This window comes from Podarcis bocagei (genome assembly GCF_964188305.1).
Source record: "Podarcis bocagei genome assembly, chromosome: 5".
Taxonomy (NCBI): domain Eukaryota; kingdom Metazoa; phylum Chordata; class Lepidosauria; order Squamata; family Lacertidae; genus Podarcis; species Podarcis bocagei.
The window spans coordinates 8,550,243-8,575,153 of NC_138129.1; the positions used below are offsets into that span (position 1 = coordinate 8,550,243).

The 24,911-nt window shown below is 49.6% G+C and overlaps 1 protein-coding gene and 2 long non-coding RNA genes across 4 annotated transcripts in view; 2 read left to right on the forward strand and 1 right to left on the reverse strand.

The window, feature by feature from the left end:
• LOC308588460 overlaps window positions 1–11,163 on the forward strand; it is a 29,102-nt gene extending 17,939 nt beyond the window's left edge. The window contains exon 2 of the long non-coding RNA XR_014008789.1: window positions 10,749–11,163. This is a non-coding gene — a long non-coding RNA (uncharacterized lncRNA). The remainder of the gene's footprint in view (window positions 1–10,748) is intronic.
• LOC308588376 lies at window positions 5,474–8,813 on the forward strand. Of its 2 annotated transcripts, XR_014008673.1 has the most exons (4): window positions 5,474–5,505; window positions 6,933–6,984; window positions 7,167–7,239; window positions 7,538–8,813. It is a non-coding gene; the product is annotated as an uncharacterized lncRNA (long non-coding RNA). The 2 variants fall into 2 exon arrangements; XR_014008672.1 differs by having other exon boundaries at window positions 7,167–8,813.
• On the reverse strand, window positions 10,931–23,107 carry PPDPF (pancreatic progenitor cell differentiation and proliferation factor). Its single transcript, XM_081196816.1, has 5 exons — window positions 22,940–23,107; window positions 17,376–17,466; window positions 14,424–14,498; window positions 12,432–12,528; window positions 10,931–11,380 (listed from the first exon to the last, which is right to left on the reverse strand). The coding sequence occupies exons 2-5, from the start codon at window positions 17,428–17,430 to the stop codon at window positions 11,266–11,268; spliced, it is 342 nt and encodes a 113-aa protein (XP_081052942.1). The 5' UTR covers window positions 17,431–17,466; window positions 22,940–23,107; the 3' UTR covers window positions 10,931–11,265.
• Window positions 23,108–24,911: the final 1,804 nt, after the last annotated feature.

The window sequence follows — 24,911 nt, forward strand, 5'->3', positions numbered from 1 at the left end:
GGTTAGTAGTGAGGCGAGTAGAGAAAGAGGAGTTAGTGGCAGTTGGTGGCGGTTGGTGGCGATTAGGAGAGGAGTTTGGTTTGCTGTTATTTTTCCAGTTTCTTATTTTGATTTTGATTGATTTATTACTTTGATTTCTTTTGATTTGGTTTATTTTAACAGTTTTATTTTACTTTTTGTTCTTTATTTTTTATTTTACATTTCTATTTAGTGCACATTTGGGCCTATTCTGTATAGATTCTGTATATATTTATTTTGTTTATAGAGGAGTAGTTAGGGTTAGGTGTAGGGTTAGGGCTGGGGGTTGGGGTTAGGGTGACAGTTAGGCTTGGGTGGGCATTTTAGATAGTTAACTAGTTTAGAGAGGAGTTTGGGAACTTTTCTTGGCAGAAATGGGCAGGCTGTAAGTAGCATTCCTTCCTATCTCTTCGTCTCCTTGGGGGGGGGTGAGTCCTGGGGTCCCCTGCAGAGTCTTGGCTCCTTATTCAATGAACTGTTGCAACAGGACTTTCAACTGCCAACTGGAAGAAGCAGAAAAAGGTCAATTTTACCTGCACCTTTTAATAAAACGGCATACACACATCACATCTGTGTCACAAACTGGGTGGGTTTTTCTGGTGGAAACCTGAGTCTCAGATTTGCCCCTGTCCCTCCCTTGACCTCCACCTTACACCCATTGAGTAACTACAAAAGACTGGCCACTTTTGTCACTACAAAAGACTGGCCAGCCTCCCCAGGGTATCCAATCAAGTAAGGATTAACAGGTAACCTGCCAGACAGGAGGTAAACAACGCACTCAGATTTCTGTTGTAGACCACCCTTTCTGTGCTGTAGATACGATGTGTCTGGGGGGTGGTCTTGAGCTACACCACTTCTGTGATATATGTATGATGTTTCTGGGGGTGGTCTTGGACTCCAGGGTGGGCAATTTAAAATGTCTATACAAGGGCGGGCACACCTGGGTTCTGGGTCCTCCTCCTTTCCTGCGTGTGAAGGGGGCACCCTGTTGCAACAGATCGATAAAGATCAGGCTTACGAGCTGCTTTGCTTCTCAATATTCTCTGGTGGGCCTCTGTTATTTTCTCCGATCGATGGAGAACCTACAAAGGACTCTATAAGGGTTCTTGTGTCCCCCATAAGTGAATAAGGGCAGATTTTCATTTATTACACCCCCCCTCTTGTCCTGGCCAAGTCCCCAGTCCATGGAGGTTGGATCCACGCTTGTCCTTGAGATGGCGACCTGTCTGGCCCTCAGAGACCAGGATGGCCTTACGGTCTGCAAACAAAAACATCTTGGAGGTCCCGGGCCACAGGGAGGTTAGGCTGCTCTCAACCAGAGCCAGGGCTTTTTTGGCTGTGGCCCCAACTTAGTGGAACGCTCTGTCACAAGAGACCAGGGCCCTGCGGGACTTGACATTTTTCCACAGGGCCTGCAAGCCAGAGCTGTTCCACCAGGCCTTTGGCCAAGGCACAGTCTGACCCCCTCCTTTGGCAATCCTCACAGAACTCTGGCCCAATGGTTGCCATTAATTGGGTTTTGAACTGATTTTAAAATGAATTGACTTTAGAATGCTGTGTTACTTTTATTGTTACTTTTATTGTTCTTAGCCACTCTGAGCCCAGCTTCGGCAGGGGAGGGCGGGATATAAATAAATTATTATTATTATTATATAATAATAATATTATTATATAATAATAGCTAAAAGAGCCAATGCAATTCTGGGCTGCATCAATAGGAGTATAGCATCTAGATCAAGGGAAGTAATAGTGCCACTGTATTCTGCTCTGGTCAGACCTCACCTGGAGTACTGTGTCCAGTTCTGGGCACCACAGTTCAAGAAGGACACTGACAAACTGGAACGTGTCCAGAGGAGGGCAACCAAAATGGTCAAAGGCCTGGAAACGATGCCTTATGAGGAACGGCTAAGGGAGCTGGGCATGTTTAGCCTGGAGAAGAGGAGGTTAAGGGGTGATATGATAGCCATGTTCAAATATATAAAAGGATGTCACATAGAGGAGGGAGAAAGGTTGTTTTCGGCTGCTCCAGAGAAGCGGACACAGAGCAATGGATCCAAACTACAAGAAAGAAGATTCCACCTAAACATTAGGAAGAACTTCCTGACAGTAAGAGCTGTTTGACAGTGGAATTTGCTGCCAAGGAGTGTGCTGGAGTCTCCTCCTTTGGAGGTCTTTAAGCAGAGGCTTGACAACCATATGTCAGGAGTGCTCTGATGGTGTTTCCTGCTTGGCAGGGGGTTGGACTCGATGGCCCTTGGGGTCTCTTCCAACTCTATGATTCTTCTATTATTATTATTATTATTATTATTATTATTATTATTATTATTATTATTATTCTGCTGAGGTTCCACATCCCTTCGCCAGGGGTGGGTATCTCCCCATTGCCTGGGCTATTTTGCCCCCCACTCTGCCCTCTCAGATGCAGAGAAGCCCCCCCCCCATCAAGGACTGACAGCCTGACTTTTGTATTTCAGCTGCCGGAGGACGAACAGCGGTACCTCCTGGGGGTGATGAAAGAGTGCCAGGCAGCTGAGCTCAGGGGGCTCCGAACCCTGAAGTGCTCCAAGCAGGAGACGGCCCAAGCCATTCTGGTGAGTGATGGGTGGCGTGAGGGACCCCCACAGGGAGGTGGGGGAGGGAGGGGCTTTGGGGAAGGGGTTGCCATTCCCTTGGAAAGCCAAGCTGGGTCTTGGGGGTCGGAGCCGTCCTCCGGAGGCCCCTGGAAAGAGCTGACCTCCCTCCTCTGTTCTCTTCCAGGACATCTTGGGGCCCTTGGAGAACTTCAGGGATGGCCCCCTGACCCTGGCCGTGGCCTTGGTGGCCCTCATCCAGCTGAGGTGAGTGGGGTCCTTGGGATGGATGCAGTTGGGGGGGCAGAACTCCAGGGGGAGCTCCAGGTGGTTGGGAAGAGGAGGCAGGAGGGAGAAGGGGACAAGGGGGACTGGGAGGAGGCAGTGTCTAACTGTTAGGAAATCAAGCCTTATCAGAAGAAACTGGCCACTCTCCAGGCACCGGGCTTGAATCCCGGTTGACCTCCCTGTCTGCATTCCCGAGCAGGATTCAGGCTAGGTCACAATCGGCGATCCTCCTCAAACGTGAGAAGAACACACCACTCTTCCCCCCAAGGCAGGGGAAAGAGATAGACAGAAATGTATTTACATGCCTTTATTTCTGTCTTTGCAGCATTACAGAGAAACACGTCTACTCTCTTCAGACTCCAACAGCAGAGAGACAAACTCCACCTCCTGTACTTCCTGTCCAGGTCAAATTACACTCTGAACTAATTCCGGTGCTAAACACTGTGAATAGACTGTCCCTTTGTTCCCACGGTACAGTCCCAACATTCTCATCATGTTTTGCTTTCCAGCCAGCTGCAGCTCGCTGCCGCATTGCTCCTTTTCCGTAACACTAACCTGCTCCCCTTCATCTCTGCAGTATCATGAGGCCAAAGTTCAGCGGTGATATGCTCAGTGCCATCCTTCACAGGCCTCTGGAGGCTGTTCTTGGGGGCGCACGAAAGGAGGAGGACAGAGAGGTATGTCCTTTGTCCGGACTTCCCTTTGCACGGCTCTTTCTTCTTCACACACACACACATGCAGCACCAGAACCAGTGTGGTGTAGTGGTTAAGAGCGGTAGACTCATAATCTGGGGAACCGAGTAGTCCCAGGGAAAGTGTGTGCAGGGGCAGGGGCCCCAACAGTTCTCCCAGGCCACTGATGGTCCCTTCAGGAGCTGGTGGCATGAGGTCTTCTGCCTGGGCAGAGGTGTGGGGTGGGTGGAGCAGATACCGTGAGCATGAAAGCCATAGGCGCCGACTCCATGGGGCCTGAGGGGGCTCGAGCCCCCTCAAAAAAATTTTGGGGGGGGCTCAGCCCCCCCCCAATAATCTTGGGCGCCCTTCCAGCAGAGCGCCACCGCCGTCCCCCGCCTCCTCCCCACCTGCTCCCTCGCCAGCCAGCCAGCCAGCCAGCCGCGCGCCCTAGTTGGAGAGCCCCGGCCGTCCTCCGCGAGATTAGGGAATCCCCGGGGGCGGGGGCTCCTGCCTCGCTGCTTCGCAGCACCACCGCCACTGCCAAGGCACTGCCGGGGGGAATTTCCTTCCTCCTGGCGGTTTCAGCCCCCGCGAGAACAGGGGAATCCCGACCGGAGGGCCACCCGGGGGGGCGTGGCTTGCCCTATTTAGGGCCGGAGCGGAGGGGGCTCGCCCTCTCTTCTCCGGCTAGCCCCACGTTTCCCGCATATCAGCTGTTCCGGAGCTGATTAATAGGCGCAGCACGCTCTCCCCTATTCGCTCACGAGGAGGCGGCACCACTTATTTGCATATTCATGAGCTTATTTATTATTCATGAGCTTTCCTGGGCCCCCCCCAATATTTTTTATAAGTCCGCGTCCCTGATGAAAGCTACCATGTTGTGTTGTGAAACAGCTCAATTGGCTAGAGCATGGTGCTGACAAACGCCAAGGTTGCAGGTTCGATCGCCGTATGGAACAGCTGCATATTCCTGCATTGCAGGCCGTTGAACTAGATGATACTCAGGGCCTCTTCCAGGGAGCTAGCATGGTGTAGTGGTTAAGAGCGGTAGACTCGTAATCTGGTGAACCGGGTTCGCGTCTCCGCTCCTCCACATGCAGCTGCTGGGTGACCTTGGGCTGGTCACACTTTTCTGAAGTCTCTCAGCCTCACTCACCTTACAGAGTGTTTGTTGTGGGGGAGGAAGGGAAAGGAGATTGTTAGCCGCTTTGAGACTCCTTAGGGTAGTGATAAAGCGGGATATCAAATCCAAACTCCTCCTCCTCCTCCTCCTCCTCTTCTTCTTCTTCTTCTTCTTCTTCTTCTTCTTCTTCTTCTTCTTCTTCTTCTTCTTCTTCCCCATAGGGCTTAGTGGTGCGTTGCGCCAGGGTGCCAGCCTCTCAGGGGCGCCCCAGCAAGTGGGGAGCTGCACGGCTTTGCCAGCGGCCTCCCCTTTCCCTGCACGCCTGCCAGCTGCACCCCACCAACAATAAGGCTGGCGGGCGGGCGTGCAGCTTCCCTCCCAAGCCTCTGCGGGGGTTGCTTTCCCGCAGCGGCATGGAGGAATGTTGCCCCCCCCCCGGTGGCAGCTACAGCCACCCCAGCACTATCCGTGGTAATTTGGGGGCACTGGGTGGATATTTGCACCCCGGCGCTGCATCTTCCCATCACTCAACTTCTTTCCTCTCTTTTCCCACAGGAACTGAAGCGGCACTTCCGGCTCCTGCTGGGGAGTCTCCGGATGGAAGCCCCCAATTCTGGCACCCTCCTCCAGCTTCTCAGTGTAAGTGTCCTGGTGGCCCATATGTGCTCCCCCCCAACTTGCTCAGGGCTGAGGCCCTTGAGCCTGCCCTGCTGCTTTGGCCCCAACTAAGACGCTCTTTGTTCCCGCAGGACCTCCAAGGACACACGCTTGGCGAAACTGGGGAGGCTCAGGAGCTAGCGGCTGTGGCGCAGAGATCTCCCCCAACTCAGAGTAAGTACCTCACCTTCTTCTCTTCGTTTCTGCGGTTGCTTCCATCCCCCCAAGAGCACAACCTGTTGAGATTTCTATTCCACCTTAAGGAGCAGGTGTGTGGAATTGTGTGTCACGTGTCTGTTTACATTCCAGCACAGCTTGCTGGGAACTTCCGTTGTGTATAGCTTTAGTTTTTCCCGTTCTCTCTGCGAAGACGACGAGAGAGAGGCGACATGTTTCTTTGTCCTGATTTATAATTAATAAATCTGTAGTTGTAGTATGCTTTCACAAGCCTCAAGCCTATTCTGTGCGTGCAGTTTGATCTGCTGATAGTGTGCCCTGGCTTTGAAGCCCGGGTCTCTGATTTACCTCGGAGCAGAGGCCGATGGGTCTTTGCAGCGGGACTGCTAGAATGAGACTGCCCAGCTGGGGCTGGCCAGCTGGACTCCCTGCCCTCTGCATGTCGACCCCTCCCCAGCGACTTTTAACGCAGATGATGTGCTGTGCGTCCCTGGGGGCCAGGATGAGGCCAGAGGCTTTTCCTGCCCCCTTTCCTGCTGCTGCTGCCTTCCACCTCTGCCCAGGAGGCTGCAGGGCCCAGGGAGTTCCTCTGGGGCAAGGGATTGGGCCCAAGGCAGAGAGAGGCCCGTGGTTCTTGGCTTGGGGCTGCTTCTGTGTTCTCTTGCACCCATTCAGGGTGGATTTCGTGGTATCACCTGACCCGGATTTTTCTTTGCAGATGTGATAGGAATTTTGAGGTCTTAGATATATGGTAATGTTCATAACCGCACGTACATAGATCAGCACAGGAAGACCGACCTGAAGCCATTTTGATTCCTAAACTGAGCAAATGTTTTCTCTGCAAGGTCAAAATGGAAAAGCCTCCCCATTGTCTTTTCCTTCACAAATCCTGTCTTAAGGGTATGTCTGTGTCTGAATAGGGTGTGAGCCTGTGACATGGCCCAGGAACTAAGTATTTATCACTACAAAAGACTGGCCAGGCTACCCAGGAAATCCAATCAAGTAATCTGCCAGACAGGAGATAAACGAGGACAAGAGAAAAACAACATTTAAATTTCTGTTTTAGACCGCCTTTTCTGTGATGTAGGTGTGATGTATCTGAGGGGTGGTCTTAGGTTACACCCCTTCTGTGATGTATGTATGATGTTTCTGGGGGTGGTCTTGATCTACAGGGTGGCAATTTCAAAAGTCTTTATAAGGCCTTGCACACCATTTTTCTGGGTCCCTCCTCTCTCCTGCGGGTGAGGGGAGCACCCTGTTGCAACAGATCAAAAAAGATCAAGCTTACTAGCTGCTTTGCTTCTCAATATTCTCTGGTTGGCCTCTGTTATTCTCTCCTATCAATAGGGAACCTATGTAAGGACTCTATATGGGCTCTTGGATACCCCATAAGGGAAAAGGGCATATTTTTGTTTACAACACAGATGACAGTAATTTAGCCACACCTGACATGCTTCCAGCGGAGACCCAAAGAAGGTAAGCCCCACACCTTGGAAACAGCAAACTCCCTTGTCCCTTGTTTGCTTTAAGGTCCTTGCCTCCCCGGTTTTCCTGCTGGGAGTCCTGCAGGACCTGCTCCCCTGCCTGGCAGGCCTTTCCAACCTGGCCTGGGAGGGCAGCGACCGGACTGACTCTCATTTTCATTCTCTTCCATCCAGATGACATCATCATTGAAGACTTGTAGCCAGTGCAGACCTCGGGCTCCGCTGGACACCAGAGAGAGGCCACTGGGTAAGGAGGATAGTGGTTTTTCTCCATTTGGTCTCATTCGGTTGGTTTTCAAACCAATCTCTGGGTTCTTTCCATCTTTTTTTTTGGGGGGGGGGTGACTGTTGGGGCCAAGGGTCCAGAGGAGGGGAGATGTATTTTTGCACAAGTAACATATGAAATGGGCGCAAAGGTCCAAATTGTTACGGCATTCAGCAGGTAAGGCTTTCTCAAAGGCCCACCTGTTGTTAGAGATGCCCTGCTTCACCTGTGAGAGAAGCTGGCACCCCTGGCGTCCTGCTCACCTGTTTTTCTCTTGCAGGTGACAGAATGATGCCGGCAAGACCTCCTGATCTGCCTTTCCATGGGGGCAATGTTGATATTTTCACTCCCTCCCACTGCGAGAATCTCCTGAAAGGAGGGGGCAGAAACTGCTCTTCGCTTCTTCCGCTCCTGCCTGACTGTGGGTGCTGTCTGAGTCTTATCTATGTGGTGATTAGATGGCTGAGTGAGAGCTGGGCTGGATGGACCAAGGGCCTGATTCTGCATAAGGCAGCTTCCAGTGTTCCTATGGGTAACTTTAGCTCGTACCTGTCAAGCGAGCCCAAGCAGTTCCGTGTCCTGATTTTCACTGTAGCAAATGACTGCTTTTTAGCTGGCAAAGAAGTACTTTTGACAACCGATACTCCTGAGAAAGAGCTAGTTGTATCACCGCTATTTTAGCCGTTAAACCACAGAGCATATCCCCGGCCCTGTTAATGTGCAAATGTGGTAGCAGGGTGGGAGCGGCTGGGCAGGATCTTTGAGGGGCGGATGTTTCCGAAAAGTCAAAGCAATGGCCGTCTTTCTAAAGGCTTATGCAGGAAAAGCGATGCAAGACTTGAAAGCACAGAAACAGGCAGAGGCCTGTTGCAGATGGCAACGCACACGGCAGCTGTAAACACACCAGAATGGATGCCGCCTCCTTTCCCTGTGGTTTTGGAATGCTCCAAATTTGCAACAGGAGCAGCTGCTGCTCCACTTTTTCTCCAGGGAACATCCATCTGCCTCTCTCTAAAGCTCCCAGATTTTTTCAATGAATCCCGGGACACTTTTCAACTTCAGTCGAATTCAGTGGATTTTGTCAGGGGACTGGTTTGTAAATCGGGAAACGGGGACGTCTGGCAACCTTACTCTAGTGGATCACCGCAATCTACATGTGCAATGAATGAGAGGTGCCAAACAGACTCCTAATGGAACAGAGGCGTGGGAAAATCAGGCTTGCGGCAGGGAGCTGAAAGTGGCCCTCCAAGCCTTCTTGTCTGGCCCTCAGAAATCTCCCCAGGCCTCACCCTTCTGGTTCTGGTTTGCACCACGGTAGGTGTTTCTTCCTGGCTGGAATGGACCCCTGAATTCTTGGGATAACCTCTTGCTTGTCTGATGGAAGACTGTAGTATAGGCATCAGAAAACTTTTTCAGAAGGGGGCCAGTCCACTGTCCCTCAGACCATGTGGTGGGCTGAACTATATTTTTTTTTGGGGGGGAGAACAAAATCCTATGCCCCACAAATAACCCAGAGATGCATTTTAAATAAAAGCACATTCTACTCATATAAAAACACGCTGGATTTAGAAGGCGATTGGCTGGATCCGGCCCCCGGGCCTTAGTTTGCCTACCCATGCTGTAGTGTGTTTGTGTAGAAACTAACGTGCAGTAGAAAGGTAAAATTCGCATCCGTTGCTCAGCTCACTTTTGCCACTGGGCCCTGCACACCCATAGTATATGGCCCCCAGAAAGTTGCCCAGTAGGAAATGTGGCCCTTGGGTGGTGTGGGGGTAAATGCCCCTTGCCTCTGTAATAAAACAAGCGGAACTTGTAGAATTGAGGTTTGATGGAAACTTAAGATCTCAATGTGGTACTTTTTGGGTCTCGGACAAGAACGCCTCTGTCAATTTCACTGTGTTAAAATGCTTCAAGACAGCAGGATAAAAACAGGTGAAGGGAAAGCTGGATGTTTCAGGGCTGAGTAAGTTGTGCACAGAAGCCAGTGTTTGGTGAAGCTAAACCAGCAATGCAGGCCGTTAACTTTGGAAAGTTAAAAGCCGCAAACGGACCCCCTCCTCAAATGCCTCTGGGTCATGGCTGGAGACAGATGAGAAATCTGGGCAAATGGAAGCAAAAAGGGTTTTTTGTTTCATGTATACCTGGATTGGGACACGGGCGGCGCTGTGGGTTAAACCAGAGCCTAGTACTTGCCGATCAGAAGGTCGGCGGTTCAAACCCCCGACGGGGTGAGCTCCCACTTCTCAGTCCCAGCTCCTGCAAACCTAGCAGTTCGAAAACACGTCAAAGTAAAAGTAGATAAATAGGTACCGCTCCCGCAGGAAGGTAAATGGTGTTTCCGTAAGCTGCTCTGGTTCGCCAGAAGCAGCTTAGTCATGCTGGCCACATGACCTGGAAGCTGTATGCCGGCTCCCTCGGCCAATAAAGCGAGATGAGCGCCGCAACCTGAGTCGGCCACGATTGGACCCAATAGTCAGGGGTCCCTTTAGCCTTTACCTTTATACCTGGATTATCTCACTATTGCCTCGTTGAACTGGATGATTTTATTACTTATACCCCGCCCATCTGGCGGGGTTTCCCCAGCCACTCTGGGTGGCTTAAGGCACACACACACATACAGTGGTACCCCGCAAGACGAATGCCTCGCAAGACGAAAGAGTTTTCCATTTTGGAGGTGCTTCGCAAAACGAATTTCCTATGGGCTTGCTTCGCAAGATGGCAATGTCTTGCGAGTTCCTGTTGGTTCCCCCTCCCCGTTTTCTAAGCCGCTAAGCCGCTTATCAGCTGATCCGATCACCAGATAAACCGCTAAAAGCCGCTAATAGCGCTAATCCGTCAATGGGCTTGCTTCGCAAGAAGAAAAAACCGCTAGACGAAGAGAATCACAGAATGGATTCTTTTCGTCTTGCGAGGCACCACTGTATATAAAAATACAGGGTTCAACCACATTTCCGCATGTGCTGTGCCTAGAAAGCACAAGACCTGGCAGCTTGACCCACACTTTCTAAGTATGGGTCCAAGGAGTTTCCCCCTTGCCCTGCTCCTTTCCAAGGAAAAACCCGCTCTCTAGTGACACATCAGAACAAATGGCAATCTGGGGGAAAACCCAGGTTCCTGCTAGCTCTGAATGAGCACTAAAGAATAGTTCTTTTCCGGGAGGATTTCTGGAATAGTAAGTCTACCCATCCTAATTACTTGAAACCAAAATGGGAGAAGTTTGCACTGCAAGAGTGGGGCCTTAGCTCCATGGAAGAACATCTGCTTTGCACACAGATGTTTGGGTCCTTGGTTCGCTCCCTGACTTTGGAGAGGTCGGTTGTTTCTGTGACGTAACAAACTTGCACACAATTCCTTTGATACAGAAGCCCCTCATGTTTTCAGAGTTCACAAATAGCAGCGGGTCTTTAACCCCTTGTGATGCCTCCTGTACTACAGTCCCTCTCAAATGTAGAGGTCAAACCATGTTTCCTGCACTAACACTTAATAACAAGGCAACACTGTACAGGGAAGCTTTTAAATGTATGATGCTGTACTGTGTTTTTAATATCTTGTTGGGAGCTGCCCAGAGTGGCAGAGTGACGGTATACAAATAAAATTATTCTTATTAAAGTTCTTCGGGCAAGAAATAACTTGCGCCTCCTGTTCGCAAGTGTACAAAACCACAAGGAAGCGGTTTAAAAGGCTGCTCAGGATTTATTAGTTTCCATCAGACGAGTACAAAACAAGAATGAAGTGTTAAACAAGGCTTCGTTGGGTGGGGAGGGAGGGGTTAGAAGACGTAGCTGCACCAAAAAAAGAAAAGAAAATGAAAGTTGTAGAAAAGGATGGTACAGAAGATTTCTCTTTTTTTTTTTTCCTTTTTAGTTGCCGTTTCTTGCTTTTATAAAAACCTACGTCTAAGGAGTACTCGAAGCAGCCTGCCCTACTCTACGGGGAAGGGGAGTGGAAAATGGGCTCTGCCTCCTAGCGTTCAAGTCAGAAGCGTCTGGCCAGGGGGAGCCAGCCTCCTCACGCGGTGGGACCCGCGTTCGGTTTGCTGGGCTCGCTGGCGTGGCGCTTCCTCATCACGTCCTGAGCCAGGCCACATGTGATCATGCCGTTCGCCACCTGGAAAGTGCCTGAGCTGGAAGGTCAAAGGGGAGGGAGGGGAGAGAGAGATCGGAGGGTCAGAACTGCAGTATCATCACTCAAGAATCACAGAACTGTAGAGTCGGAACTACGAGGATCATCTGGTCCAACCGCCTGCAATGCAGGAATACTTGGGCCAACGTGAAACTCGAACTCAGGACCCTGAGATTAGGAGTCTCACACTCTACCAATTAAGCAATATGGTAGCCCACTTCCCCTGAAAGCGTACAGAGCAATCCTAAATGTGCTTACTCAGAAGCCCAAACCCACTAAATCTGAATTATATCTACCCAATATCCTCTCTCTCTCCAGAAATTGCCTATGCTGGCCTGACCAGGGATAAACTCTGTGAGTTTAATGTGCAAAGAGTGTATGCTTTTTGTTATTATTGATTTATTACTGTTACCATTTGCTTTCAGTCATTTGCTTAATTTTAGTGTGTATTACACATTTTTGTTGTTGTTGTTGTTGTTGTTGTACTCTGCTTGGGGATTTGTTTTTATAAGGCAAATAAACAAATGGCCTTGCACAGGGGACTAGAAACTTGCGCTGCACGCAATTCTTCCCTCTCGCCCAGCTATTTGGATGCAGAAAAGCAGGTGTGGATTAAATGAAGAGTTGAGATGGCCATCTCTCACGGGTGCTTTCGTTGAGGTTCTTGCATGGCAGAGGGTTGGACTAGATGACCCCTGAGGTCCCTGCCAACTCTGATTCTATAACAGATACAAATCTTTTACATTGCACACACTCCACCCATCCCCACATAGGACCATATGCCAATGTTTGGAGATATAATGCAACGCTTAAATATTTTCCAAAGTTAACCCAAACACTAATCTACCCATTTAGGAAGTATATAGACAGGAAGAACAAGGATCGAGCTAATTACAGAATCAGTGAAGAACAGCGGGGCAGAGAAAACATTAGCTTCCCAGATCTCCCATCCCAGTGACACGTCTGTTTGCGATTTTCCAAGATCTCCACTTCAGATCCAAACACACACACACACGATATTACATTTCCAAACTCGGCACAATTTCACTTACTTCTCTGGGGATTCCGACACAGTTGTCATGACTGGGTGGGTAGTCTTTCCAAAGAAGAAGCTGGCCCACCAGTGCCCAGGGTCAGACTTGGGGAGACCTATGAGAATGGACACAAGTGTCACAGTCAGAAAATGGGGACTCCTCTTCGATGTTCAGAAGCTCCAGCTGGTGGAGAATTTGGCAGACAGATTGCTCACCGAAACAAGACGGTGTGAGCACATTTCATCAATTCTGGCCTGACTGCACAGGCTGCCAATTAATTTCTGGGCCCAACTCAAAGTGCTGGTTTAGACTGATAAGCTTTAAACAGCTCAGGACTGCAATACCTCAAGGACCGCCTCTCTCCATATGAACAAACCTGGACCCTGTGACCATCATCTCAGACCCTTCTTTGTGTGCCTCCTCCGCAAGAGGTCCAGAGGGTGGCAAGATGAGAACAGGGCCTTTTTAGTGGTGGCTCCACGTTTGTGGAACGCTCTCCCTGGGGAGGCTTGCCTGCTGCCTTTGTTACATATCTTTAGGCACCAGGCAAAAACAGTTTCTCTTCAACCAGGCGTTTGGCATGGTGAACATTCTACGGACTTTTAAATGTGTCTGTGGGAGGGAGGCTATTGGATTGTTTTACTATGTATGTTGAGTTTTCATTTTGTATTTTTATGTTGTGAACCACCCTGTAGTCTTTGGATGAAAGGCAGCATACAAATTTAATAAAAGTTAAAAATAATATTTTATAGAAGCATATCTATCTATCTATCTACACACACATATAAAAATAAAAATCAGGGTGTTGTACAACAATATGCACATGACAAAATATAAAACCAGGAAAAAAGCAATCGTTAAAATTGCTAGCTACTCAAAAGGTTTTAAATGGCAGCATTTGCCCGTGGGCAGGAAAAGTCTTCAGCAAGAGCAAAAGCAAGGATGCCTTATGAATCTCTACTGGAAGAGTGTTCCGCAGGAATGGGACCAGAGACACAAAATGCATGGCTTGTAGTGGAAGACAGCTGAACTTCAACTAACAGCCCTTCTCCATATGATGTCAGAGACTGATCTGAGATACAAGAGCTCAGACGGTCCTTAAGGTATCCAGAACCCAAGTTCCACAAGAGCCCTGAACTTACTGCAAGGATGGGGAAGCCATGCCCTTCAGATGTTGTTGAATTAAAACTTCCATCACCCCTGGCCACAGGACTCCCACCAAGGGCAGACCCTGATGATACGGTGCTCTGCGCGAGACCAAAATTTGCTGCCCTCTCCAGCCCTTCCCAAAGCCTGGGAAGCAGGTATGAGGCTCTGGCAGGGTCCAGAGCCCACCTTCATCCTTCCCAAAGCCCAGCAAGAGCTTGCCTGCTTTAGGAAGGAGGGGGGAGGACTCTAGGACCTTGCCAGAACTTGCCAGCCCCTTTCCCCACAGCTGGGCAAGTGGTCCTTGGGCACCTGGTGGCACTGCCCTAAAACCACCCCTGCTCCCACACCTGTCAAGGTAAAAGTAAAGGGACCCCTGACCATTAGGTCCAGTCGTGGCAGACTCTGGGGTTGCGGCGCTCATCTCACTTTATTGGCCGAGGGAGCCGACGTACAGCTTCCGGGTCATGTGGCCAGCATGACTAAGCCGCTTCTGGCGAACCAGAGCAGTGCACGGAAACGCCGTTTACCTTCCCGCCAGAGCCGTACCTATTTATCTACTTGCACTTTGACGTGCTTTGGAACTGCTAGGTTGGCAGGAGCTGGGGCCAAGCAACGGGAGCTCACCCCGTCGCAGGGATTCGAACCGCCAACCTTCTGATCGGCAAGTCCTAGGCTCTGTGGTTTAACCCACAGCGCCTCCCGCATCCCTGTACACCTGTCAAGAGCAGAGGCCAAAGAGAAAGGCATCGCGGTCCGAGCCAGTGCTCCAGAGAAACCAAATATGCACCCTAAAACGAGCCTGCAGGCAGCCCAGGGACCGTCCCCCACAAAGTTGACACCCTCAGAAGCAAAGATACTGACCTGGATGGTGAGGGATGACCTCCCCATACTCTGCACTTCCACAGGAGCTGTTGCTGGAAGTGGAACCCAGACGCCCTGCAAGACAAGACATGTTTTTGCCCCATTAGATCACCATGCACCACAGTTCCTGCTGAATGCAGGAATAACACAAACCACAGCAGAGCTCTCCCTATGGAGGAGGAGGAGTTTGGATTTGATATCCTGCTTTATCACTACCCGAAGGACTCTCAAAGCGGCTTAAATTCTCCTTTCCCTTCTTCCCTCACAAGAAACACTATGTGAGGTGAGAGAGACTGAGAGACTTCAAAGAAGTGTGACTAGCCCAAGGTCACCCAGCAGCTGCATGTGGACGAGCAGGGAAGCGAACCGGGTTCACCAGATTACGAGTCTACCGCTCTTAACCATTACACCACATTGGCTCTCTTCCAACCAGGGCGGGGCCGTATCTGGGTTTCAACATCGTGCTATATCGCCAGGTATTCATGACATACCAATGTATCACGAGGTCTGAAATAAGGACAGAGCTACGTAGAAGCATCATCTGGCTTCACGGCTTTTTCCACATTTTTTCCACTTTTTATCACGATAACGACTTCAAACCCGTTTTTGGATGATATATCAATATATTGCCCAGTCCTACTCCCAACCTGCACGGCGTGAATATCCATGTCAGAGCCGCTTCGTGAGGGTGCTGGGAATTGTAGTTCTGCAATGGGTAAATGGCAGCTCCCAGAATTCTTTGAGAGGAGCTGTGAGCTTTTAATCTGCATTAAAAGTATGGTGTGGCTCCAACCCCAGTGCTGTGTTTCGTGGGAAGACCTTCTGAAACTGGGAAGGAGAGACCGGACACTACTTTTGTCTCTAGCAAGGACTTCCACTGGAAGCAATGGTCAAAGCAACGGGAAACTCTCTTTGGAGCGCTGCCTGCCGACAAATAGCAAATTTGCAGAGCGTTTGGCTTGCACAACTAAACAGCAGCTGCTCTCAAAACTCTTGCTGGCTAAAGAACTGCATTTCTCAGAACTGGAGCAGAGAGGGGACTCCACCTAGCCAAGGAGGCCATTTTCCCTTACTGGTTTCTCCTGCAGCACCAGCCCCGCTACACTTTTAGAAGAGCACACTGGGCTCGGAGCCCAGAGAGAGACAAAGGACGACATTCATCCTCCTGTCCAACAAACTCAGGCTTTGTTTAGCTGCAGTACCGTTGGAGCTGACCTTTTATGGGGGCTCGGCTCCAATGCAATGCCTTTTTCCTCTGCACTAACATTAAGTAAGGTTCCCTTGAAGGGAATAAAACATTGGGGGGGGTGTTGGAATTGAGAAGCGGCCCCCGCGAGCTCGAGGCCCCGGGCGAGGTGGGTGCTGAGCAGCGTAATTCAAGACACCCAGAGAGGTTTGGAGAAGGAGGCATGCAGATGTCTTCTTCTCCCTTCATTTATTCCAGTGAGGGCCAAACTTGGCCCTCCAGCTGTTTGGAGACTACAACTCCCATCATCCCTAGCTAACAGGACCAGTGGTCAGGGATGATGGGAATCGTAGTCCCAAAACAGCTGAAGGGCCAAGTTTGGCCATCACTGATTTGTTCCCTGCTCCAGACTCACTCCAGTGCAAGTCACAGGAACGCCTGCCCACTTCCACAAGCTATCTGTGCACGATTGTGGTGAATGCAAGGATAGTATTTTCTAGCCAGCCTCTATCCATTTCTGGGCGCTGGGGGGCTATTAAGAAAGAGCCAGGGTGCCCACAGCATCATGGCTTTGCAATAAAATAGCCCACCAACAGGGGTCTTTTATTATTATTATTCTAACACGATAAAAAGGTCCTTTACATGATCCGATGGTGATTTACTGTTATCATTACAGTGGTACCTCGGGTTAAGAACTTAATACGTTCTGGAGGTCCGTTCTTAACCTGAAACTGTTCTTAACCTGAGGTACCACTTTAGCTAATGGGGCCTTGCACCACCGCTGCGCGATTTCTGTTCTCATGCTGAAGCAAAGTTCTTAACCCAAGGTACTATTTCTGGGTTAGCGGAGTCTGTAACCTGAAGCGTCTGTAACCTGAGGTACCATTGTAGTGTTATTTGTGCATATTATTCCCCCCTCTTTTTATTCAGCTTTAATTTTACTTCATTCCCCACCTTTATTATTATTATTATTAATTATTTAATTATTTATTATTAATTATTATTATCATCATCATCATCAATTACATTGATATATCACCTTTATCATCTAAGGAGCTCAAGGTGGCTGGCGTACATGGTTCTCCCCCCCCCCCAACCTCACAACGACCCTGCGAGGTATGTTAGGCTAAGCTGCAGTGACTAGTCCAAGGTCTGCTAGGGAGCTTTATGGCTGAGTGGGGATTCGAACTCTGGTCTCCCCGGTCATAGTCCAACACCCTAACCATTATAGCATGGGTAGGCAAACTAAGGCCCGCGGGCCGGATCCGACCCAATCGCCTTCTAAATCGGCCTCCGGACGGTCCGGGAATCAACGTGTTTTTACATGAGTAGAATGTGCCCTTTTACTGAAAATGCATCTCTGGGTTATTTGTGGGGCATAGGAATGCATTCACCCCCCCAAAAAAATATATAGTCCAGCCCCCCCACAAGGTCAGAGGAACAGTGGGCTGGCCCCCTGTTGAAAAAGTTTGCTGACCCCTGCATCAGAGTAGTCCAGCTGCTTTGGGACTACAATTCCCATCATCCCTGACCACTGGGTCCTGCTAGCTAGGGATGATGGGAGTTGTAGTCAAAAAAAAAAAAAAAAACAAAAACCAACAGCTGGAGACTTGAGTCTGGGAAACCCTGATCTAGACCTACAGCACTGACTCCTACGAGGCATAAAGCGAAAGTCTTTCCCAGCCCCACAACCAAAGGTCCTGGAGACGCCAAGGGCTCACTCTGGGCCTTTCTCCGCGCAACTCGCACCCCTTCCCCGTTCTTACTTCGGTAGTAGTCATGGGTTGCCACAAGGGAGCCGCTTGACGGGATTGCTGCCATGTTTCTTTGTCTTCGTTCTTGTGCAAGTTGTAAACCCTGGGAGACAAAACGAGAGTAGCTGTAATAGAGACTGTAACCTGGTGCAGAAAGAAACACAGCAGCACAATCGGACGCCTTCCTCTGCCCCAGCTGCAACAAAACCTGTCTCTCCCCTATCAGTCTCTACAGCCACAGCAGGCGCTGAAACCATCCAACATCTTGAGCTCACCCCCAAAGGCGCACTCCTCCGTTGCTTCCCGAGACAGAGAGATGCCAACCAACCTGGTGCCCTCTGCCTTTTTGGGGTTACAATTCCCCTCAGTCCCAGGCCAGGCCGCTTTAAAGGGCAAGATTCACTCCCATGCTTTTCAAAAGGCATCAGTGGCTATAGGTAAAAGTGGGTGGCGCTGTGGGTTAAACCACAGAGCCTAGGACTTGCCGATGAGAAGGTCGGCGGTTCGAATCCCCGTGACGGGGTGAGCTCCCGTTGTTCGGTCCCTGCTCCTGCCAACCTAGCAGTTTGAAAGCACGTCAAAGTGCAAGTAGATAAATAGGTACCGTTCCAGCAGGAAGGTAAATGGCGTTTCCGTGCGCTGCTCTGTGCTGGCCACATGACACCTTTACCCAAAATGGACCCCTGACCATTAGGTCCAGTCGTGACCGACTCTGGGGTTGCGGCGCTCATCTCGCTTTATTGGCCGAGGGAGCCGGCATACAGCTTCTGGGTCATGTGGCCAGCATGACTAAGCCACTTCTGGAGAACCAGAGCAGAGCACGGAAATGCCGTTTACCTTACCACCAGAGTAGTACCTATTTATCTACTTGCACTTTGATGTGCTTTCGAACTGCTAGGTGGGCAGGAGCTGGGACTGAGCAACGGGAGCTCACCCTGTCGCGGGGATTCGAACCGCCGACCTTCTGATCGGCAAGTCCTAGGCTCTGTGGTTTAACCCACAGCGCCACCCACCCACCATGCAAAGACCACCTGTGTGAGCTCTCCTCAAGATGCAAGAAGCTGTCTGCTCAAACCATGTGAGCCAGGTGGGCACCGAGAACCTGTGGTCCTCTGCTTGCAGCTAGACTACAACTCCCATCTGCCCTGACCACGCTGGCTGGGACTGACGGGAGAGCAGGCGCTCAACAAAATCGGGAGCATCAGACGTTCCACATCCCTGGAGGGCACTGAACATTTCACCACATCCCAGCATTGCTAACTGGCTGGAGGAGTGCGGGTTAAGTTTGCACCTAAATCAGAAACGCAGCACAGAGGAGGGCATGGCAATATTCGTTCCAGGCTGCTCAGTGAGTGATCTGATCTGTCTGCCCACCAAGTTTGCAGGGCATGGGGTAAACCGGGTCTTTACTGGTCTATAGCGCATGAGCAGGGTCCCTGCCTCCAGTTCTGCATGGCATGGTTTTCTCGAAGCTGGTTTGTTACACAAGAACCTCTTTGAGCAGCCTTTTCAGGAGCGCTCGCCAGAGGTTTCATGCTGCGGCAGCACATTCCACAACAAAACTGCAAGCGTTGTTGGAGGTGGCACGTGGGCAGAGACTGAAGCGAAACTCCAGAACGCTTGGCACAGCCAAGCCTCTCAAAGCAGACAGGCTCACAACAGCCAAATGCTGGGGGAAGAAGTAAGCTGCCTGTAATCCAACTTCCGTGAGGGAAGAAACAGTTGTCAGTTTGGCTTGGCTCTGCATTTGTACCTTTTACCAAAACCTCTGCTATTGGTCTGCAGTTTTATTGTTATTAGGTGTCTTGTAGTTTTGCAGGACGCGGGTGGCACTGTGGGTTAAACCACAGGACTTGCTGATCAGAAGGTCGGCGGTTCGAATCCCCGCTACGGGGTGAGCTCTCCCTTCTCCTGCCAACCTAGCAGTTTGAAAGCACGTCAAAGTGCAAGTAGATAAATAGGTACCACTCTGGCGGGAAGGTAAACGGGTCCGTGCGCTGCTCTGGTTCTCCAGAAGCGGCTTAGTCATGCTGGCCACATGACCCGGAAGCTGTACGCCGGCTCCCTTGGCCAATAAAGCGAGATGAGTGCCGCAACCCCAGAGTTGGCCACGACTGGACCTAATGGTCAGGGGTCCCTTTACCTTTACCTTACTATCTTGTGGTTTTCTATCTTGATTTTATTCTGTTAACCACCCTGAGACCCTAGGGTACAGGGCGGTATATAAATTCAATAAATAATAAAAATTTATCCACGTTTTCTGCCTGAGCCCAGAAGCAAGCAGAAGGAACGATCAGCCGCAAAGTGCAAATAACATGGGGGAAGAGGGAACAAGACCAAGAAGCAGCAGAGGTGAGTTTTACATGACATTTTGAATTTGCCAATCAATATTTTGGGTTCAGAATTAAACTGACACTTTTGTCTGTATTTAGTATTTGGCTAACTTTTTTTTTCTTCTCCAAAAGGCAGGAGCTCCCAGTTCCTAGCAACCTTTTCATCAGGTCTGGACTATCTAACAGGAACAGTCAAAACACACTGGGCAACTCAGGAGAAAAATTAGCCTGCTATGTATAAAACAGAAAACAGCACTCCATTTGGTAATCTTGGCTGGCTTGCATCGTATAAAAAACATTTGAACATTTCAAGCTTGGATTCAAGCTCAGGCCCTGAATCTAACTCAAGGATGTGGTGATGGTAGGATTTTTGTAGTAATACCCCATGCTGCCTCAATTTACCAGTTTGCATTTAGTGGAGAAAGTGGAGACTCAGCCACACCACACATTTAAACCACATGGCTTCCCCCCAAGAATCCTGGGAGTTGTAGTTTGTTAAGGGTGCGGGAAATTGTAGCTCTGTGGGGAGAACTACAGTTCCCAACAATCTCTGGGGAGAAGCCATGTGCTTTATGGTGTTGATGTGACGTTATTCTTCTGGAAGCCTATAATGTAAATATGACCAGTGCTAGAATGTAATATTTCAATATAATTTCACTCATTAGAACCACTTTCCCAACCTTGTTGGACTACAACAGGGATAGGCAAACTCGGCCCTCCAGATGTTTTTGGTACTACAACTCCCATCATCCCTGACCACTGGTCCTGTTAGCTAGGGGTGATGGGAGTTGTAGTCCCAAAACATCTGGAGGGTTGAGTTTGCCTATGCCTGGACTACAACTCCCAACAGCCCCAGCCAAAGTTTTTTCTACATGGAGGGCTCACTCAAATCAGACTAACATGTTCCCTGTGGACAGAGATAGTAAGTTTAAAAACTTTATTTTGGCACCCCCTTAGCCCCCCCTTCCCCAAAATGCAGGGATTTACTTTTTCCATAGGACTAAAACAGCATTATTCCCTCACTTGTAGAGAACAATGTTTTGTTGCGTTGCGGATTTTATTAATTATATAGATGTGAGGTTTCTATTTTTTCTAAGTTAAAAAGGGGGTGCACCATTTGGGCAAGGGGTCAAGTCTCTCCTTGTGACCTTGGCCATTAAGAAGCCCCACTGGGGTCCAAGACGTTGATTTGAATAACCAAAACTTCTCTTAAGCCAACAAAAGCCATTCTCTACTCAAGAGTAGAAATCTCCTTTATTTTGACCCCCCTTTTTAACTTTAGGGTTTTTTGCATGTTACCACACTAAACTATCAACCAGGCAAGAGACTTCAAAGCAAGAGACTAACATGGAACATTATTAGTCTATTGTTTTGGTAAAAAGCAGAGGACACATGGCATTAAATGAGTCAAAACCACCAACAGGAAATCAGAGATCTGGTTTATACCAGTTTACACACACACACACACACACACTCTCCTCTCTCTTTTGTCAGAACAGACTCGCGCATTCCTAGTTCCTTTCAAGTGGAAAGAGATTCTGGGCTACAAAAATGCACTCCGAGCCAGAAGCACACGCTAAACTTCCCTCTACTTCAAGTAAAATAATTGAGATTTTTGCTGGGTAGAGGGACCTCAACACCACGTTCAATTGACTCTGGAGTGTGGATGGACAGATTCCCCCGTTCCTTTGTGCCTTTCTACAGAATGTTCTCATATCTCTTGTGTGCGCGTGTGCGCGTTTAGCGGGTGGGGGAAGTCTTCCACAGCCAAGCAGCCAAAATCCGGACTGAACTGGCTTGTTGCAACCTACACATATAGAAACCTCCTTCCTCAACCCCCAGCCTCTGCAGTCGAAAGACACAAGCGGGGCGCGTGTCGCTTTTGCGTGCCGAAACAGCATTTCGGAGGACGGAGGAGGAAGCGAGGGTGTGTGGGGGGGAACAGATGTATAAAAAATTATGCAAAAGCTCGTACAATGAGCCGAATTTTGGCGTGGGGGCCCCGAGCGTTTGCTCCCGGCCAATATGGCCACAAAGCCACCACATGCAGGGGCAGGACTGCTGCACAGCTGTCAGCCAGCGAAAGGCGGCGGATTGGAAAGGAGCGGACGGATAAATATTTAAGTCCCACCAGGGGGAGAGAAAACGCAAAGAAAACTACCGCCCGAGTGGTGGCAACTGGGTTACAGGTAATAAAATTAAAAGGTTTCCAGTCAACGCTGCCCCCCCCCCGGGTCTGGCTAAGGCGGTGGTCTGCAAGCCGCGAGAAAGGGCGGAGACCCGAATGGAACGTTGAAACCCGGGGATGGAACGTTGAGACCCGGGGATGGAACGTTGAAACCCGGGAATGGAACGTTCATCAAGCGAGTAGAACGTTCACTCTTTGTTCGCAGCGGATTCACCGTCAGGAAGTACGGTAAAAACAATCACGCCCTTGCGGTTTACCAAAACAAATCTCCCCCTTCTCGAAGCGATTCCCTTAACTGCTTGAAAGATCGAAACCCGCACATTCCTCCCACTTTTCAGCACATCAACACATTTTAAAAGTTGGCAGGGGCTATAAAGCAAAGGTCGCCCCCCCCCCCGCAGCAGTCGAGCAAGCCCGCCATAACCCGAGGCGCTGGCTTTAGCCAACACAGATCGGTGTTTTCCAATTTCACAACTTCTCCAGCCCTTTTAACAGCCTGCTCCGAACTACGTCTCGCCGCCGCCTCCAATAAGGGCTTCTTCTGTTGCAAACCTAATTAAGCGCCGCTTGCATGCGAGCAAGTCGCATTGGCCTCAGTGGGGTTTTCTGAGTCGCTTCGAACAGAGCCTCTCCAGCAAAGTGTGCTTGGCGAAATTACAAACCTAAGCTTCCCCCCACCCCACTCCAGCCCACCTTTTACTTGTCAGAGGTTTAAAAATCAGACGGCCCTTAAGCAGGCGTGTTACTAGCTTTCAAATAAAAATAAATTACAAAACCCCCAAAGGTAAACCAGCGAAGCTTCCCTCTGAATTGTTTTTCCCCCCAGGCTTCAGCAGATTGAATTGTCGGTGGGGTGGGGGGGTGAAATAAATAAAAACAGCATGCAAGTGATTTAAATCCACGCAATTGCGCGCAGCGTTCATGCCCCAAGATGAATATGCTTTTTTTAAAAAAAATTAAACAGCGGAAGCTCACAGATCTTCGAGCGAGAAGAGCATTGATACATGGCGGCCAGAGAAAGAAAAGGAAGAGAGAGGGAAAAGGTTTTTTTTTACCTTTAAGACTTAAGGCTTCGCTCAGCAAAATCCCAGCGGCTTCAGACCACAGGTGACCTGGCTCAGGGGAGTAAACGCTAGGCGACGGAGCCCATTTGCAAAGGAGATTTTGGGAGTACACTCCACGTCCACAAAAAAACACAGAGGCGTATATGGATTTAAAGGCTGGGACTGCCGCTGCGGCGCTTTATATAGGGTCAGCCAGCCTGGCTACGTCAGCTCAGGTGACGCCTCCATCCCCAAAACGGGGCGGAGAGGAGGGTCGGGTGAGCTAATCGGGGTGAAACACACGGGCTGGGCTGCGGCGTCTGCCCTCCTCGCCTTTTTCGAGCGAACAATAGGAGAAACGCCGTTTGCGCGCAACGTTACTTGCGAAATTGGGAAGGAAACCACGACTGCAGCTTCTGTTAATAACCACAAATGAAAAGAACTAGGCTCCCCCCCCAAAGACGTCTGGGAAATGTAGTTCGTTAAAGGTGCTCGGAATGGTGGGGGTAAACTACAATTCCCATGATATCTTGGTTTTTTTCGGGGATGGGCATGGAGCACCATACACTTTAAGTCAGGCATCCCCCCAACTCGGCCTTCCAGCTGTTTTAGGACTACAACTCCCATCATCCACAGCTAACAGGACCAGTGGTCAGGGATGATGGGAATTGTAGTCCCAAAGCAGCTGGAGGACCGAGTTTGGGGTTGCCTGCTTTAAGTGCATTGTGTGAACGTGGCCTTGGACTCGAAAAAATGGTAACACCCTCAGCATTCTGTTGGCTTCTCCCAAGGAATCCTGGGAGTTGTAGTTTAGCCCTCCCAGAGCTGTACTTCCTGGCACACCCTTAAACTGCCGTTCGCAGGATTCTGGGACTATCCTCTGAAAAAAACAGAACCTTATTTTGAGGTGCAGTTCAAAAGGCCGGTGCTGCTTCTACTGCGAATCATAGAATCAGAAAACAGTAGAGTTGTAAGGGATCCTAAAGGGTCATCTAGTTGAACCCCTTGCAATGCAGGAATACTTCCTCCACATCAGTCAGCCTGGGGGTCAAGTTCACCTTCGGAGGAGTAGCTGCTTTTGCAGACCAAGGCAAGGCATGTGTGAGGGCCAGTTGTGGAACATTTTCTCCTGGGACGTTTGCCTGGGACTTGCTGCCCTTATCGTTTTGATGCCAGGCATTTTAATTAATCATTGGTAGAATTGGTTTTATGCTGTTTTTAATCTTCTGCTCTTGCTGATTTATTTTATTTTAAAAAAATATTACTGATACCTTTTTATTTGCTCAGGCAACACAAAGTTAAGTCCTCTTTCTTCCAGCAGGTTTTCTGGAATGCTTGAGAGGAGGCGAGTCACGTTCAGAGCCAGCTGTTTTGCTTTATCACATTTGAGGCCTAATTTCACCCCAAATAACAGGCTTCTCTCGCCTGTTTATTTCCTGCTTCCTCCTGCTGCTTCACTGCGCACAGGACCACAAATGATATTTTGTATTGTGGTTTTAATGCTGCCGTTCTCTCTTTTTTGTTAGATGTCCTGGGCTCATCATCATCAACACCATAGAACAGGCTTCCTCAACCTCGGCCCTCCAGATGTTTTTGGCCTACAACTCCCATGATCCCTAGCTAGCAGGACCGCTGATCAGGGATGATGGGAACTGTAGTCTCAAAACATCTGGAGGGCCGAGGTTGAGGAAGCATGCCATAGAAGATTGTGCTAGAATTTGCACCGTTCATCTCAATCTATTGACTGAATTTCATACAGTTGCATTCAGCAACATAGGAAGTTGCTGCCTTATGCTGAGGCTGCATGCATTTAAAACACATCATTTCTCCCCCAAATAAACCTGGGAACATGTAGTGTGCCCTTCTTGGAGCTGCAATCCCCAGCACATTTATCAAACTACAGTTCCCAGAGTTCTTAGGGGGAAATAATGTGCTTAGAACAGGCATCCCCAACCTGCGGCCCTACAGATGTTTTGGCCTACAA